The 18,669-nt window shown below is 46.2% G+C and overlaps 1 protein-coding gene across 1 annotated transcript; it reads right to left on the bottom strand.

Moving 5' to 3' along the window:
• Window positions 1–3,328: 3,328 nt before the first annotated feature.
• MB (myoglobin) lies at window positions 3,329–18,342 on the bottom strand. The gene is made up of 3 exons (XM_031938098.1): window positions 18,169–18,342; window positions 7,695–7,917; window positions 3,329–4,235 (listed from the first exon to the last, which is right to left on the bottom strand). The coding sequence occupies exons 1-3, from the start codon at window positions 18,261–18,263 to the stop codon at window positions 4,089–4,091; spliced, it is 465 nt and encodes a 154-aa protein (XP_031793958.1). The 5' UTR covers window positions 18,264–18,342; the 3' UTR covers window positions 3,329–4,088.
• Between the last annotated feature and the right edge of the window lie 327 nt (window positions 18,343–18,669).

Genomic DNA, 18,669 nt, shown 5'->3' with positions numbered 1-18,669 from the left:
GTCTCCTGAGAGGGAGCAAAGGGGAAACGGAGGCGCAGACCACCGGCGGCCGGGCCGGGGCCCCGCGCGCGCGCCTCCTCAGGCGGCCCGGCCCGGGGGGAGGTGCTGGAGGGGACCGGGCGGCCCCGGGCCCAAGCCCCCCTCTCCCCGGGCGGACCGCCGAGCTGCGATGGGCCGGGCCGCCACGCGGGGGCGCGGGCAGCCCGGGGAGCTCTCCTGGCCGCCCGCTCCCGCCCGGGCCTGCACGGACCCACGGGAGCAGCTGCCGGCCGGCGGGGCCCGCCTCCCGGCCTGGCGAAATGGGGCCGGGGCCGCTTTGTCCTCCGTGGCGGGGGCTGCCGGGCCCACCCACCGAGCCTGCGCGCCGCTCCGAGGCCCGAGCCGGAGCCCGCGGGGGCGGCCCCGTCCGGCCAGAGCAGCCCCGGGGGGTGGGCTGGAAGGGGCAGGGCCGGGCCCGGGGGGGAGGGAAAGGGGGAGAGGGAGGAATGGAGAAGAGGAAGAGGAAGGAAGAAAAGGAAGAGGAGGAGGAGAGAGGGGGAGGGAAAGGAGAGGAAGAGAAAGGGAAAAAAGGAGGAGATGGAGGGAAAAGGGAGGGAAGAGAAAAGAGGGGAGAAGAGGAGGAGATGGAGAATTTGGCAGCTGCTCTGGTGGCCAACCTGAGGAGCAGCTGAATAGAAGGAGAAGGAATGGTCTAGAAGGCTTCAAGGACATTCAGATGCTACGGTTTCTTCAGATAACACGCCCTGTTCTAAGGCTCCTCCCAGCTCTGACAGCTCCGATCTAACTCTCACATCCTTTGTTCTAAGGTCTTTCTCTGTCAAATTTCATACCTTCTAAGGTCCCGTCTATCTTTGACTTTCTCTAATTGTTTTCAAAGAATTGCACCAGATCCCACTGCTTCCCATTCCTGAGCCCTTTCTGTCTCAAAAACCTCCAGCCTAAGCCAGAAATCTGGGATTGGAGAGGTCAGTGAAGGTTTTTATTCCTCTGCCTTTTCCTCTCTGTCTTATGTTCCTGATATCCCAGTTGTTATTCTCTATTTCCAGGCTATTGGGTAATAAATGACCTTTTTCCACTGGACCTCCCATAGGCCTTTGATTCACCCCCCCCCTTCACTCCCCCCCTCCCCCCAGCCAACATCACAACCTGGTATCTATTATAAGCTGTCAGTGCATCTTGTCTTCCTCCCCTGAGAGCTCCACAAGGACAGAGGCTCTGTCTTACAAATTTTGTATCTCTCGGGTCAGATCCTGGTATACAGCAGGTGCATAATATGTTTGTTGTTACTGTAACCTGCCTGGCCCAGCCCTTCCTGAGAAGAACACACTTCCTTAAAGACATTTCCCAACGCTTCTTCCATGGGGATCCCAATCAGATGCCTCCTAGTCCATAAAGCTTGACTTCCCCCCACAGAAAGTGATTTGCCCTTGAATTTTCTGAAAGCGTGTTGTTTGTGTCTCCTTTGTCCATATCTCATTCTCCCTACTATAATGGTTATTTATATACTTGGAGTATCTTTTCATTAGATGATCAACTCCCTGAGGACAGGGACTGGGACGCTTTTTGTCAGTTGAATCATCGGTGTTTCACACTCAAAGGTGAATGGTCCTTTGGGTCCAGAAGTCAAAGACTTCCATTTCTGCCATTAACAGCCCTTGGGATTGTTATAACTGGAATCCCAAGGTCTGTCTCGGGCCTGTTTCCTCAGAAACTGTGCCCGGTGATCCAGTGTTATGGGAATTTGTTCAGTCTCCTTAGTAGGGGGAGATCCCATACTGGCCTTGGCTCACAGCCCTGGAGAGCAGCCCAATGCTGGGGTCACTAGAAAATCCAGTTAGATTCCAGACCAGTTCATGTCATCCCAGCTGGAGTTATCCAGGAAATTCCAATTTGGGAAGCCTTTGAATGAAGCCGAAGGCCCAGGGGGTTCCCAGAGGCAGGACCTCTGGCGAGAGCCAGCTCAGGACTGGAATAAATCTAGGTAGCTCAGTCATGGAAAGAGGATATGGGATCAGACACAGGGGTGGCTGAATTTGTCCAGGCTTCTGTATTTGTTATAATTCATCAAATAACAGTTTCATATCTCCGAAACTGGAAAGTCCTTAGCAGTCATTTAATGCAAACCCTATATTTAACAGATAAGGAAACTGAGGCTCAGGTGAGGAAAAAGGTCACATGGTTACATAAGTGAATAAGTGTCAGAGCTAGGATTCGAATTCAGGTTACACGACTGAGGGTAAATGTCTTTCCATAGCTCCACCCTGCCTCCAATTTGGAAGTTGACTAGCAACAGGCCGCAGCCAACCAGTATCTTATAAAGAATGGAACTTTGGCCAATGACTTACTGATCATGACTTCATAAGACCCATGATTTTATGGGTTTCTTAGGAAACAAGGGAAGAAAGAAAGGGAAGGGAAGGAAGGAAGGAAGGAAGAGAGGAAAGAAGGAAGATAGAAAGAGAGGGAAAGGAAGAGAGGAAAGAAGGAAGGAAGGAAGAAAGGAAAGAAAGAAAGAAAAGAAGGAAAGAAAGAAGGAAAGAAGGAAAGAAGGAAAGAAAGAAAGAAAGAAAGAAAGAAAGAAAGAAAGAAAAGAAAGAAAGAAAGAAAGAAAGAAAGAAAGAAAGAAAGAAAGGAAGGAAGGAAGGAAGGAAGGAAGGAAGGAAGGAAGGAAGGAAGGAAGGAAGAAGAGAAAGAAAGAAAGAAAGGAAAGAAGAAGGGAAGAAAGGAAGGAGGGAAGGAGGGAGGGAGAGAGAATGTTGGATTTGTCAGAATCTCCAAACTTGAATTCTTACTCTACCACTTTTGTATAATATTGGACAATTAATTACTCCATCCTGGGTCATAGTTTCTTCATCTGTAAAATGAGGGGATTAGATCCAGGAACTTCCAGCTCCTGCCCCAGAATCCTACACATCCACCCACCCACATAATCCCCCCACCCCGAGTCTCCACTCTGGACTCTGGGATTGAGGGCAAGGGAAGCCTGGAGGAGTGAGACCTGATTTATAAGGAAACCCTCCCCAGCCTGGGGACCTGTAACCCCCAACATACAAGCACGTCTCCTTTGCCCAGCTGCCAAGCACCATCTTGGCCCCTAGTTGGTCTGGACCCTTCTCAGGCACACAGGTTTCAAACGTGTTTGTTCCTTTTAAGAGGCAACCTGCTTTACACTGACTTTTCTACCCACACACAAGGTTCTCTGGGACTGACATCAATGGTACTGCCTGCCCACCAGCTCCAGCCTTGTCCATAGCTCTGTCATGTCTCTCCTCCCAGATCTCATCCATCTTCTCTGAGGGGAGGAAAGCACCAGGTCCAGACAGACAAATTGGTTGCAGGTCCTTTATTAAGATCAGGAGAGTCACACCCATTAACTGAGAACAATCCCTTTTCCTTCTCCCTCTTCTGTTCATTCTCTCTCTCTCTCTCTCTCTCTCTCTCTCTCTCTCTCTCTCCCCTCCTCCCCTCCCACCCCCGGTGTCTCAAGTGTCTCGAGCTCTTTCAGGAACCATCTGTCAGAGCCGCCATTCCCCAAGGAATTCTGGGGGCACTGCCTCTGACAGCCTTGGGGGAGAGAAAGAAAAGGAGGAAAGGAAAGACTCTACAGTTGAAGGGCTAATCAAAGGCAGGATGGAAGCCATTAGGAACCCAGATGGTGGGAAGAAGGAAGGCTGAACCGCATTACTGTACTCCTTCCCCCATTCTCTCTCCAGCCCTTCCTTCTCTCTGCCCAGTAAGGAGAAAACTACCCTGGCTTCCCAGAAAGGAAGCCAAGAGTTATATCCACAAAAGCGCCTCCTGGAAAGATGGCCAGTTACTTGTTTCCAAGCGCTTACGGAGGCCAAGGAGAAAATGAAAACTAAGGACCTTGGCGGAATTACCCTGGCCAGTTAGTGCAGATGAGAAGTGTCCCCTGACGGCCTCCCTCTGCCCTTCCATTGCCATGTCTCAGTCACATGGGGTATCCCCAAACCCAAAACTAGGTACTACTTTGACAAGAGCTAACTACTTGACCTGGGGGGTGGGCAGGAGAGGGGGACAGCCAGCGGAGGAGTCTGCCCACCATCCGGCTCAACGCAAAACCTGCTCTAACCCTGGAACCCAAGCTCCTTGTATTTGGCCGCCATGTCGTTGCGGAAAAGTTCCAGGGCCTTGCGCATGGCAGCTTGGGCATCCCCGCCGAAGTCTGCAGAGTGCTTGCTCTGGATCACTTGGATAATGGCCTCTGAGATGAACTGCCAAGGTGGAAAAAGAGAGGGAGAAAGGAGGGGGGAGGGGAGAGAGAGAAAAGGAAAGCAGGGTCATTGAAGGCACAGGGCCAGCCAGCGCCGGCGTGGAAGCCGTTAGAGATCCAGGGGGGAGGAGGAGGAGGAGGAGGGAGGTCGGTGGCGAGACCAGCGGAATTCAGAGGGGAGGGAGGGGGGACGGGACCAGATGCTTGTATTCAAACTGTGGAGGGAAAGCTGAGGGTTGGAGGACAGAAGCAGGAGCGGGGAGAGGCCTCCTGGGCAGGGTTCTCGGGTTTCAGGCGGAACATATGGAACCAATTTTGCCCAGAGGAAATGGAAGGGAAGCTACAAGCTGTATAACCAGACTGAAATAGCGGCTCCGTCGAGTCCTGGAACCGTGAAAGAAAAGGGGGCGAAGCAAGAGCAACGGATTGAGGGCCAGGCCTGGGTTCGAGAAACCTGGCACGTAGTAGGAGCTTATGTAAGCTCCTACTAATAGGAGCGTAATAGTTATACACATGTTAACTATTATTATTATTATTACTACTAGTTGGATGGTCCTAAGCAAGTCGATCGGCCTCTCTAAGCCTCAGGCTTCTCGGCTGTACAATGGGAATGACAACATTAGCCCCTACTTTTCAGGGTTGACGGGATGAATTACAGATATAAAAGCGCTTTGCCAATCTTGTGACACAATATTTGCTAGCTCCTGTTAGACTTGGGAGCCTGGGGGATTTGGTGGGATCCCCACTGCTGGGCAGATAGGCAGGGAAGGTAGTTTTTTCCCTCATTTTACAGATGGAGAAATTGAGGCACAGATGAGTGACGGACCACTTTGGGACAAAAAAGGCACTCCGATTGTACTTGGCCGATTAATATTGTTATTATGTAGTGAGACGAGCTCAACCTGGACCAAGGAGGAGTGAGTTCACATCCCACCCCTGCATCTTGCTAGCTCTGTGATCCCGTCAAATGATGGCCTTTCAATACAATGTAGGGAAAGCACTGGATTTACAGGCAGAAGGACCTGGATTCAAAATCAAGACTACAGGTATGACCTTAGACGGGGCGTTCACTTTCTTTGCTTCTGAGTTTCCTCATCTACAAAGTGAAAAGTTGGATTAGATGTCCTTTAAGGTCCTTTCTGGTTCTAAGTCTCACGTCTCCATGCCTCAGTTTCTCCATTTGTAAAATGGCAGAAATAATATCTGCCTCCCAGGTAAGTCGCTCAGTGGATAATATTGGACTCGGAATAAGGAATACTTGATTCCAATCCTGTCTCATCCTCTCATCAGCTTTGTCACCTTAACTAGACAAGTCACTTAACACCTCTCTACCTCAGTTTTCTCATCTATAAAATGGGTATTATCGTGCCCATATCCAAGTTGTGAGGATTAAAGGAGATAATATCCAAACCCCCCTTTGCAACCATTAAATCTTGGTGTAAATGCAAGCTATTATTACTTCATGACATCACACTAGACCAGGATTCAGGACACCTGGGTCCAGTGGCCAGTCCTACCACTACTATCTATGCAACCTTAGGCAAACCCCGCCCTTTGTCTCATTTTCCTTAACTGTGGAAGGGGAAAGTTGGGCCACGTAACTTCTGCCGTCTCTATACAGCTCCAAATTCTAGGTTTCTAAATATGTGACAAACCCAAACAGCTGACTGATCCAGTAGCCCTAATTTAGGGGAGCATAACTGGAAGAGCTCTTGTCTTCCTTTCACGCTCATGAGTCCAGAAAATTAATTACATCTGCTAAAAGCCGGAAATTAAATAATGTTCTTCGATACTTATAAAACCTCTCCGCTTATCAGGATCCATTGGTGGAATACATGGGTGGATGGATGGGATTGGATATAGCTAGAAATATATATGTGAATATATATATGTGTGTGTGTGTGTGTGTGTGTGTGTGTGTGTGTATTCACATATACACATGTATATGTCCCTCTGTGTATACGTATATTCATGTATGTGACATTTCTATTTTTATTTTACGTAGAGTACTCCCATTGAGGAAAGTCAATACATCAATAAACACGTCCTCTGAAATTTAAGCTCAGAGAGTGGATTGGGGACATTGAAAGATTAACTGGGGTCACCTGATCCATATGGGTCGCATATGAGACTTGAACCCAGATCTTCCCGATTCTGTGGCCACTGTAATCTCTCTTCGGGTAGATATAAGCAAACTTAGCTTATAGGCGAGGAAACAGGAGTTCAGGAAAGGGCACTGATAGCCTAAAATCAGTCACCACGCCCCTTTTTAAGGCATAAGGTTTATAAAGTACTTCCCTTCACAACAACCCTGTGAAACACTTAGTGAGACTATCATCACCATTTCTACTTTGACAGATGAGGAAACTGAGGCTCAAAGAGCAGTGACTTGTCTGGGATCACGCAGTGGTTAAGTGTTTGAGGCAGGGTTCCTGACCCACTGCTTGTTCTATTATGGTGGATGGCTTTCAGAAGGGGACTTGGGGCTTCTGGGAAGAATCACTGTAGAGAATGAACAGATGGGCAGAATTCACAGGGGTTGTCCACAAGTTGGTCCCTTCATTAAAAATTAAAAACAAACCCTCTGGAAACAGGAGGCAAGGAGAAGTAGCCGCACTCACCAGCCTTCCTGTCATGTCCCTTGGGAGATTACTCTTGCCCCACAGTCCATTTCATCTCCAGCCCAAGGGCCCCCACTTGTCCAACAGGTTTCTAGCAATAAAATACTTATGGCTCGCCGTGCTATCTAGCTTCGCAGGTGACCTCACGAGACTAGTATCGATTGCTTGTGTTGGAGTCTGTGAGAGCCTCGCTGCCTCTCATTTGTGAAAACATCAGGACTATTGGGTTAAGAAATCTAGCTCCACTCAACTGGACCTCAAATCGTGAGAGATCTAAGTGTGTTGGAAGTGAGAAGAGGCAGCAGGAAATATTGGGGTGATTGCTGGACCTGAAGTCAAAGGACCCGAGTTCAAATAGGGCAAGTTGCTTCACCTCCCTGTGTCTCATTTTCCTCACCTGTAAAATAAGGAAGGGTGGACTCAGTAGCCCCTAAAACTCCGGCTAGTTTTAATTCTATGATCCTGCAGAATTCTGGTTCTGTCACTTGCTACCTAGGCGACCTTGGGTAAGATATTTGTTTCCCCATCTGTTATACAAGGGGATTGGTCTAAATAATCTTTAAGAGGAAAGAACACATTGGAAAGAGTGTCAGACTTGCGGCCAGAGAAAAATCTAACACTTCTTTCTTCTTTGACATTGGGCATTTCTCTCTGTGCCTCAGTTTCCTCATCTGTAAAATGAGGGGGTTATCCTAGATGACCCATAAGACCCTTTACAACTTGAAGTTAATTGTCCCAACACTAAGGGCTTGTGTCGTGTAGGATTGGCCCGGCCCTTCCCTCCCGCCCCACTCCCAGTACTCTTTTCTCCATCCCTACAAGTTGGCCCCTGCTCTGACCTCCAGGAACTGGACGGAGATTTTGTGCTTGGTGGCGTGGGACTGGGCCAGAGGCTGCAGCTCTGCTTCATGCTGGCCCTTCTTCTTCAGGATGTTCCCCAGGGCGGTGAGCACTGTTGAGCCGTGTTTCTTAAGGTCTTCAGATGCCTTCATCTCATCCTCAGACTTGAGGTGCTTAAATTTGTCAAACTTCTCCAGAGTCTCAGGATGGCCCTTAAAGAGTCTGGGAACCAAAGGAGAGACGTGGTTCAGGGAGGAACAGGGAGGGCCGTGGAGTTTGGGAAAGGCCAGGGGGTGGGGATCATGGGACTTAAGGCACTTTGGCTATCTTGGAATGTGAGTTCAGGGCCCAGCTCTGCTACATGAGCACTGTGAACTTTACAAGTCACCCCCTCTTTTTATGATCTATTTTTTCCAGAGCAGCTAGGCAGCACAGCCCTAGAGTTAGGAGGGCTTTTAAATCTAACCTCAGTCACTTGATACTTACTAGCTGTATTACCTTGGGCAAGTGATTTAACCCCAATTGGAGAGAGAGAGAGAGAGAGAGAGAGAGAGAGAGAGAGAGAGAGAGAGAGAGAGAGAGAGAGAGAGAAGGTGGGGAAGGGGGGAAAGATAAGGAGAAAGACAGGAAGAAAGAAAAAAAGAAGGAAAAAGAAATAGAAAGAAAGAAAGAAGAAAGGGGGGAGGAAGGAAAGAAAGAAAGAAAGAAAGAAAGAAAGAAAGAAAGAAAGAAAGAAAGAAAGAAAGAAAGAAAGAAAGAAAGAAAGAAAGAAAGAAAAAGAGAGAGAGAGAGGAAGGAAGGAAGGAAGGAAGGAAGGAAGGAAGGAAGGAAGGAAGGAAGGAAAGAAGGAAGGAAGGAAAGAAGGAAGGAAGGAAGGAAAGAGAGAGAAAAGAAAAAGAAAGAAAGGGAAAAAAGAAGGAAAAAAAAGAAAGGAAAGAAGAAAGGGAGGGAGGGAAGAAAGAAGTAAAATGGGCTGGCAATAGACTATATGTGTATATGGTACATAATTTTATATACTGTATTTAATTTTCTATTAAATTAATTAAGCACTTAATAATGCTTCTTGATTATATTTAATATGTATAGCTGTTTATGTGTGTATTATATATACACATACATACATATACACACATGATTTTATATATTATATTTAATTTTCTATTAAATAAACTAGGCATTCAAATGTTTGCTGATTGTATTTAATGTGTGTGTATATATATTTATATTGTATTCCATTTTCTATTAAATTAACTAGACACTTAAATGTATATAATGTGTGTATATATATAGTATGTATATCTATATTTGTACATTTATATTATATTTCATTTTCTATTAAATAAAACTAGCCACTCAAATGTTTGCTGATTGTATTTAATGCATGTATGTATATACATACATACAAGTATATATACATACATACATACGTATGTGCATGAAATGTATCTTTGTACATGTTCACGTTAAGCTCCATACAAATGCAAGCTTGCTGCTGCTGTTGCCGGTCATCGTGGGCACGGAAAGCACTGGCCAGCCCCGAGCGGCTGTTGGCACACTATGGGTTCTCCATGTTCTCTTTGCGCCACTTTAGTGCAACGACCAAGTGAGTAGGTGTTTGTCGAGGGGAATGCAAGGACGTGTTCCGCGTCACTCCTGACAGTCCAGCGGAGGTGTCCTCATGCTAAGATAGGCCTGCAGACGAGTCCCTCATAAAGCTGGCCTGGAGAAGTTTTATTGTCCCTGCGATTTGTTAACTTTAGTATTTATGAAAGGGCAGTCAGGAGCCTGGAGCCGGGCTGAGTCGGGTTCCCCCCCAGCAGATGGCCATCCCTCCGACCAGACCTGCCGCAGAGTCACTCCGGCCAAGAATGCCACCAGTCTGGTTCTAATCTCCATTGGCATGTTGGGAGCCGTCCTGGGACTAGCTTGACTACGTTCTTAAGATAACAGAAGGAGAACAGAGGGGGAAATGGGGATAAGGAGGATTCGAGATCGGGGCTCTGTCCACCTTGGGGCCCACATGGAGCTATAACTAAAAATATTCTCACATGGGTGGGGGAGTGTGGTGACAGGGGCATTCTGGCCAGTGTCAGCCTAGAAATTGGCTGGGTCCCTGATGACAGGACCTTGGAAGCATCGGAATCAGAAAGCGAGGGGACAGGAGTCTCTGAATCGCCCTGAGGAGAAAGCTGTCCCCCCGAGGCAAAGATCCAGTTACTGTCCTATTTACTGGCTCAGATCCAACATACCCACATAAGATACATATTATATATGTGTTGACACACAGGTAAACAGAGCAACACTAACACACCGAGACCCCAGACAATAAGTTACATTTACTTTTATACAGATAACAAAGTACTTTAGATGAGTGATCTCATTTGATGCAATGGAGGCAAGAATTGACTTCATCTCCATGCATATGTTTTGAAAATAAAAAACTTTTTTTAAAAAAAATTGACTCCATCTCTTGCACCATTAGTTACTAGCTGTATGATTTCCCTTCTTTGGGATTTAGATGCTTCATCTATCAAGTGAGACTATGAACTCGTTAAAATGTAAGCTCCAAGGAGCAGCTAGCTGGTACAATGGATAGAGCACCAGTCCTGAAGTCGGGAGGACCTGAGTTCAAATTTGACCTTAGATACTTAACATTTAACACTTCCTGGCTGTGTGACCTTGGGGAAGTCACTTAACCCCAATTGCCTCAACAAAAACAAGCAAACAAACAAATAAATAAATAAAATGTAAGCTCCTTGAGAATTTCCTATTCCTGTTACTTAGTACCATAACTGAAACAAATGAGGTCCCTAGAAAGTCCTTGCTGCATAAAATTAGATTGAGGATAATACTTGTTTTGGGATCACAAGAACTCAACACAATACCTGGGACACAGAAGGTATTTAATAATTGCTGGTTGATTGATTATTGGTATCATCTCTGGTATTCATGGAGTTGTCAGGAAGAAAGGTAAATTGTGAAGGGCTCTAGAGCTGTGAACAGCCATGATTATCTCAGGCCCACTTCAGAGAAGGAAAACTGAGGTTCAGAGCTGAAACGATATGCCTCAGATCATTTAGCAGACAAGAAATAGAGTAGTAAGTTAGTTGAAATCTTGGTTATTCCAAATCCAGTCCCCCCCACATCTCCCATCGTCCCCTCTCACCGAGTCTTCTCTTTTCCAAGCTCCCAAGCTTTGGTCTCAGACATAAATATTCCCACGCCATGATTATTAGTATCAGAACAGATGCATCATTATTATTCACTCATCTAATTAAAAACACTATCCTACACTTTTAAAGTAGCCATCCCGGGGAAAGTCCAAGATTTGGATTTCAAATCCTGCTGCTTTTTTATGCTACCGGAGGTAAAGCCCTTCTCCTGGGGCTGCCTCTTGCTGTACAGGTTTAACTGGATGATTTATAAAGTCTGCTCTAGGACTTCCTCGAGCCTGGAGAAACAGCAGGAGAGCTTCTTTAAGGACAGACCACTCTGGGGGAGGGCTTCCGCCGGCTCTGCTCGGCCCCAGAAGGCAGGATCAAGTGGAAGCCGCCCAGTCGCCGGATTTCAACTCTGCGTGAGGACAAACGTCTGAACTGTCCAGCAGTGGAACGGGCTGGCTCAGGAGGCCGGGTATTCTTACCCAATGCAGAGCCTTAAGCTTCGTCTGTCAGCAAGCGCCACTCCATTATATCTGAACACATGTTGCCGCCCTCCCAAGGAGAGTTTAAGGTTAAGGAATATTAGAGGCTTGGGTTCCATGCTTCTAGCGGTTAACAGTGACCAGCGCTTTCCTCAGCCCACCTAAATGTGACTCTATCAATGTACGGAACCCCGAGCATGGAAACTCCTACCAAATTAGCAAGTCATCCCTAGTTTACTGCCTAGCGGCTTGAGATGTTAAGATTTCCTGAAATCAGGAGAACCTGAGTTCAAATGTGACCTCAGACATTTAATACTTCCTATCTGTGTGACCTGGGCAAGTCACTTAACCCCAATTGCCTCAACAAAAAAAGAAGAACAAGAACAAGAAGAAAAGAAAAGAAAAAGAACAAGAATGGAAATAACAACAACAAGAAGAAGAAAAGAAGAAGAACAAGAAAAACAAGAAGTTAAGATTTCCCCAGGTCTAACAATTTGTGTACAAGTCCTGGAACGCAGGACTTTCTGATTCTGGTCTCTGAACACACAGTAGATGTTTAATAACTGCTTGTAGAAGGAATGAATAAATGGATAGACAGATGTAAAATGGGTCCTTGTTCAGATATCCCTTGGACTACATGGCACTGGAGGACCCTGTATTTTGGAGCTTCTCTGAGTCTATTATTAGACACCCACATACAGTTATAATTAGACACCAAGATACAGAGATACACAATTATCATTAGAGTGGCAGCGAGACAGCCACACAGCTATTGTTCATACGTGCATGCACACACACACACACACACACACACACCAGAATCCTGAACTTTTCCGCAATCTTCTGCTTTTGGCACCGAGCCTCTGCTTCGGGCCAGACAAGACCTCCCGGCAACTGTGTCCAATGTTAGATGATTCCAATGGAGCCCCCATCCAAAGGCCACATGCGTCACTGCCTGCTTTCATCCTGTACCTTTCACCCAAGGGTCTCGAGCTCATTACTAATATTATCAGGCAGCCACTATTCTTATCCTGCTCTTCTGACAGTGGGAGAAGCCAGAGCTGAAGGAGGGGAAGGGATTAGGTCTCTCATTCCAGAGGGAGCCTGGTCCAAAAATAATAGGACAAGGGCCTAGGGCACCTCCTGGCGAGGGCAGAGGGAGGCAAGACAAATAATTAGGGAACTTTATGGGTTTTTGTCTGTTTTGTCATGCCTCCTGTTTCCCTTGGAAACAAAAACCACAAAAAAAGACAAAACCCAATCCCATTTCTCTCTTAGTTGGCCTCTCTTTGTCTCTCTCTGTACCTTTGTATTTCTCTTTCTCTCTATCTCACAGCCTTCCTCTTTATCTCTTTTCCTATCTTTTTGTCTCTCTCCTTATCTTTCTCTCCTTGTCTCACTCTCTTTCTTTCTCTTTCTCTCTGCTTCTTTGTCTGCCTCTCTCTGTTTCTTTGTGTGTGTCTCTGTGTCTTTCTCTTATTTTTCTCCATCTCTGTATATGTCTCTGTCTCTCTTTCTTTCTGTGTGTCTCTGTCTCTTTCTCTGTCTCCCTGTGTGTCTCTTTCTCTTTGTCTGTCTCTGTCTCTGTCTCTCTGTGTTTATATGTCTGTCTGTCCCTTTCTGTCTCTTTGTCTCTCTGCTTCTGTCTCCCTGCCTCTTTCTGTCTCTGTCTCTATATCTCTGTGTTTCTGTCTCTCTGCCTCGCTCTTTGTCTCTGTCTCTATATCTCTCTATGTCTCTTGGTCTTTCTGTCTCTTCCTCTCTTACACACACACTATAAAAGTCTAAGGGATCTCCATTCCAGACTCAGCTTATCCACTAGGTCCCCAGGGGATCATGGGCAAATCTCAATGGCTTTCTGAGCCTCCATTTCCTAACTGGACAAAGGAAAGGGCTGGTGGACCTCGGAGATGAAAGGACCTCACAGCCCATTTCATCCAAGCTGTCTCTATGCAGGAGTCCTCTCTAGAATTTATAGGCAAGAGGGCCACCCATGCCTCCGGCTTCTAGCCGCCCTCTAAGGTCCCTTTCAGGCCTCCCATTCCAGGATTCTCAAGCCTTTCACCCTGTTCATGTTCAGGCCCCATTCAGCCCCTCCCCAGCCCACTCCACCCCATCCTGGGAGGGCTCAGGCCTATTTTTGAAGATGTGCTGGAAGGACTTGGCTAATAAGAGCACCTGCTTCCCTGCCTGCTGAATGATCCCGGCATAAACACAGCTGCCTCCCTGTCACCCCTCACCCCACAGCTGGTGCCTCTGAGACATAACAAGGTAATGTGAGGCTGGCACGGACCACGGGCTGCGGACCCGGGAGGGCGCTTGCTGGCCGGGAGGGGAGCCTCTAGCCGGAGCGGAATCCAACCATCCTCGTCTCAGTAAATGGAACTTCAAAGATTTTTCAATCCCAGATCATTTTTTTCTGTTATTTATCCCCATTCTCCCTGGCAGTTGGCAAGAAAGTCCTTCTGACGAGCCAGTGTGGGGGAGTCAGCTTCCCAGCCACCCATGAAACAAAGACAGGCAAGACAGGAGGCAGCAGAGAGACACCCCCCACCCCCATTCCCGAGAAATTTCTAGCCTTCTACCGACACAGAAAAGAAAGCCTTTCAAGGGATCTGGTGGAAATACAATGACTCAGGGTCCTTACCTGTAAAATGGGAGCACTGGACTAGATGGCCTTGGAGGTCCCCACCAGCCCTGTATCTATGGTCCTACATGTGGCCTTGGATAAGCAAATTCCTTTTCCCAGGCCTCAGTTGCCTGCTCTATAAAATAATTCAATGACTTCTCAGGTCACTTCCCTCTTGAAATCTACCATCCCACGTTCATCATAGGGACAGAAAGTAGGGGGAGGACAGGATCAACAACCCCTATATTCATTGAAGGGTTGGGGGAAAGAGGGAGGGCTGGACCGAGAGGCACCAAACGTTCCAATCTTGTTTCTCCCCACCGGCTCGCTAACTTTGGCCGTGTTATTTAACTTGTCTCCCCTACAAAATGAGATTGAATGAAGTGATGTATCTGAGGTCCCTTTGAGCTCCATTATTGAATATAGAATATTGAGGGTGGAATGGAAATGTTAAAATATGGCAATAGTACCATCCTCATCATTCTCGTCATCATCGTGACATCTCTACAGTGCAAAGTGCTTTCCATTCATTATCTCCTAAGACCCTCCTAACAGCTTCTGTGAGATAAAGATTCCAGTGGTACTGGAAATTGGTGATTTTCCTTCTCCAGGCCCCAGTGGCCTTGCATCTGATGAGGAAACTGCAAGACTCAGACTAGTTGATCTCTGAGGTCATCCTCAACTCCCAAATTCTAGGACCTTGGGTCTTTTAGCCAGGTTTCTAAAACACAAAAAAAGCAATAAACCTGTTTTTCAAATGAGGAAAACTGAGGCAAGTGAATGGACAAATAGAGACAACTGGTCATTTTCCTTGTATCCGATGAGGAAACTGCAAGATGACTGAGGTCATCCTCAACTCCCAAATTCTAGGGCCTTGGGTCTTTTAACCAGATTTCTAAAGCATGAAACAAACAACAAACTTGTTTTTCAAATGAGGAAAACTGAGGCAAGTGAATGGGCAAGTAGAGACAACTGGTCATTTTCCTTCTCCAGACCTCAGTATCCTTGCATCTGATGAGGAAACTGTAAGACTCAGACTAGTTGATCTCTGAGTCATCCTCAACTCCCAAATTCTAGGACCTTGGGTCTTTTAGCCAGGTTTCTGAAAAACAAAACAATAATCTTGTTTTCCAAACGAGGGAAACTGAGGCAAGTGAAATAGACATGGTTTAGAGGGAGGAAGCCTGGATTTGGAATCCAATGAGTTGGGTCAGAAATTCTCACCGTTACTTACTCCCCGCATGACCAGGCAAGTGACTTTTCCTATCTGAAGTCTGCGTCCTGTTTCAGACATTCACTAGCTGGGTGACTAAAATGAGACGTTGGAGTAGATGGTCTGGCAGGTCTATTATCTTCTGGCCTCTCTTGGCTTCCATTTTCCCATCTAGAACACAGAGGGTTAGATCGGATGGCTCCTCAGATTCCCTCCAGCTTGATCTCTAAAATCAGTCAAATAAAAGGATCTGAAATCTAGATTCTTTGCTCCTATGATCTGTCCAAAGTCCAGAAGCAAGACCAGAGGCCGAGACCGGAATAAGCCTAGAATGGATATTGTCAAGGTTCAAAAGCTATGCTTATGTGAATACCGAGCTGTCTCCTCTCTTTACTTCTGACCCCAAGAAACGCAAATAGCCACTCTCAAAGAGAAGACACACTTGAACTTGGTTCCACCAGAGCCAGAGCCAGGGTATCATTCCCAATGACTCCTTTGCCATTATAATCTGAGACATAGAACAAACAAATGATACCCCAGCAACTCGGCGGTCTTCCAGAGCTGTCCTCTCCTGGGCTTTGCATGGACTTTTAAGCCCTTTGGAAAGCCTCCTGCCTCTTGTGTTCAATATGATCCCAGGGAGAAGAAAATGTTTCCAAGAAGACAGCAATCCCTGGGTCCCCGGTTTGGGCGCCAAAGCCATGTCCTTTCAGAAGGCACAGTCTCTTCGGGTAAGGGAGGAGATTCCAGACCTCTACCAAAAAAGAGCAGTTCAAAGACTCCCCTATTCCATCCCCCACACTCACCAGGACTAGAGATTCATAGACTATCAGAGTTATAAGGGAACTTAAAACAGTATAAGAGTTGGGGGGAGAGGAGGAGAAACCTTAGAATCTAGAATATTGGAATCTCAGAGGTAGGAGAGACGTTAGACAGAAAATATAAGAGTTAGAGGAACATTAGAATGAGGAATATCAGAGCTGAGAGGGACACAAAATGTTCTAACTAAAAGAAACACGAGAAATCATTTAATCCAAGGCTCTTATTTCTCAGAAGAGGAAACAGACTTAGAGAGGAGAATGACCATCAGCTTGGGAGCTCCATGAAACCAAGAACTAAGAACCTTCACTAAGGTGCGGGAGATTGGCTGGTGGTCCTCACATTTCTGCACAGCCCCCATGTGTGGCTTCCTTGTTTGCCCCACCACAATATGACTTTTGTCTCTCTCTCTCTCTCTCTGTCTCTGTCTCTGTCTCTCTGTCTCTCTCTCTCTCTCTCTCTCTCCCCTCTTCTCTTTCACACACACACACACATACACACATACACACACCTATTTGCTTAAAGGATATTTCATATATTAATATATTAAACTATTTGCTTAAGACATATATATGCCATAATATATCACATATCTCATATATATTAGTATATTAAATTATTTCATTAAGGCATATATATCATATATAAATGTACTAAACTATTTGCTTGAGGGATTATTTCATATATTTATATATTAAACTATTTCTTTAAGGCATATATATGCCATTATATATCACATACATCAACTATAAGCATATTAAACTATTTGCTTAAGGCATATGTATATAATATATTAACCCACTAAATTATTTGCTTATGGCATATAGATATCATATGTTAATATATCAAACTAATTGCTTAAGGCATTTAAATATGTAATATTTAAACATATTAAACTATCTGTTTAAGGTATATATAATATTATATACTCATGTTATATTATAATAATATAGATGTGTTATAATAAATGTCATAATAGAAGCCTTAGAATATATATATATATAAAAATATATATATAAATTTTAACTAATGAAATGGGAAATCAGACCACTCCTACTCACTCTAATAGTATTAATAATTCCCATGTCTAAAGAGCATGAATGTTTATAGCTGAGTGATTGTCGACTAGATCCCAAGCTGGCCCACAGAGGATCTGGTTGGGAATAAGGAAAGGGAAGGAAAACTCCAACTTTGAAAGCTAATGTGGTTCCAGTTACAGATTAGTGAAGACCAACCACGAAGACAAGACAAGGTTAATTAGAAGCAAAAGACAAATGAAGTCCAATCGGGAGCCAAGTCAAAGTGTCCCTGCCATTATAATGAGAAAAGAATCTGACCCTTGACACTGGCTTTACAGAAAGGGAAGATGAGACCCAGGGAATGGAAGTAACTTGCTCCAAATCACCCAATGAGAGACTCAAGAACCTGGAAACTAAATTACAAAAGGCTGAGGTCGCTCACCGTTTTTTCAGGGGCTTATCAACTGAGAAGTAAAATACAAAATGGAAGAGGAAGAAGAATCGCTTTTCCAACCGCTCTGGAGATCAGATAAATCACAGTAATTCCCACCTGCACATCATACTTTTTCAGACTTGGGTCTTTGTGAGGGTCTGCCCGGAGGACAGCCTCCAATCTCTCTTCCCATTAGGCTATTTGTAGAGTTCGATGGCTGGGGAGCTAAGACTCCTGGCTCTGGCCCCCAGTCCTACCTATGATTTCCTGACATATTGCATTGGAAAACATTTCAACCAGACCTGGTTCTGCCAGATTTCTGTGTGATTTGGGGCCAGCTGGAGCCTCATTTTTTCTCTCTGTTAAATGGAGTTCTAAATGATCTTGAAAGGGTCTAGAAACTCTGCATTTGGAGACTGAGGATAAGTGTTAGAATCTAGACCCTACGACTGAATGGTTGCTACTCCCCTATCTGGGCTTTTATTTCCTCTGTCTGCCAAGGGTGGGGTAGGGAGATGCACAAGATGCTATCTTAAGCCTCCTTCCAGTTCTCAATTATCCCTCGATTCTGGGTGCAGACCCCCTTTCTTCTCACCAATCCTTGACCCAATGGCAAGAAAGGGTAGGAAGCTGCTTGGAGACCCTCACTCAAGGCGGTGGGACTTGATCAGCCAGTCTGTGGGTGGGTGGGTGGCCACGGTCCGCCCTTCCCTTTACCTGATCAGCACCTCCTGTCCGTGGCCAGGGATATCTGCCTCCACCTTCCCCCAGACGGTCAGTACCAGTTGCCACTCTCCATCACTGAGCCCCATGGCGCTGTCCAAAGAAAATGAGCAAGAAGTGTCAGTTGTCCCCAAGCCTCGAGTTTATGTTTGGGACAGCTCTGGCCTGCGGGGGCCTTTATACCCTCCCTTGGGTTCTGGCCACTCCTATCAATTGACAGCCCCAGCCTTGCTTTCCCTGTCATCCCAGTCTGGGTTATAATCTCTTTCTTTCTTGCTCACATGGAAGTTATTTTGGGGCAGGTGCCATTGTGGGAGCGCCCTGAGCTCGGGCCACGGGCTGGGAGGAGGGGGGCAGGGAATCTGGGGCTAACGCCCTTCTGAGGCAGGCAGAAAGGGCACCGGCCAGTCCCCTGCCAGAAACCTGTAACCCAACTCTCCCCCCGACCAGGGGACTAGAAAAGGCCCCCACCACGTCTCCGAGCTCAGAATTCCA

The sequence above is a fragment of the Sarcophilus harrisii genome, chromosome 5 (assembly GCF_902635505.1).
Source record: "Sarcophilus harrisii chromosome 5, mSarHar1.11, whole genome shotgun sequence".
Classification (NCBI taxonomy): Eukaryota; Metazoa; Chordata; class Mammalia; order Dasyuromorphia; family Dasyuridae; genus Sarcophilus; species Sarcophilus harrisii.
The sequence above is the reverse complement of the archived record's forward strand: the minus strand, read 5'-3'. Positions and strand labels throughout refer to the sequence as shown.

Bases quoted from the DNA above. Each gene is read 5' to 3' on its own strand.
- MB (XM_031938098.1), bottom strand. From the start codon at position 18,263: ATGGGGCTCAGTGATGGAGAGTGGCAACTGGTACTGACCGTCTGGGGG. The intron at 7,918-18,168 runs GTAAAGGGAAGG...TTTGGTTCCCAG, and splicing joins GGACAGGAGGTGCTGATCAG to ACTCTTTAAGGGCCATCCTG. The intron at 4,236-7,694 runs GTCAGAGCAGGG...CCACCTTGGCAG, and splicing joins TCTCCGTCCAGTTCCTGGAG to TTCATCTCAGAGGCCATTAT.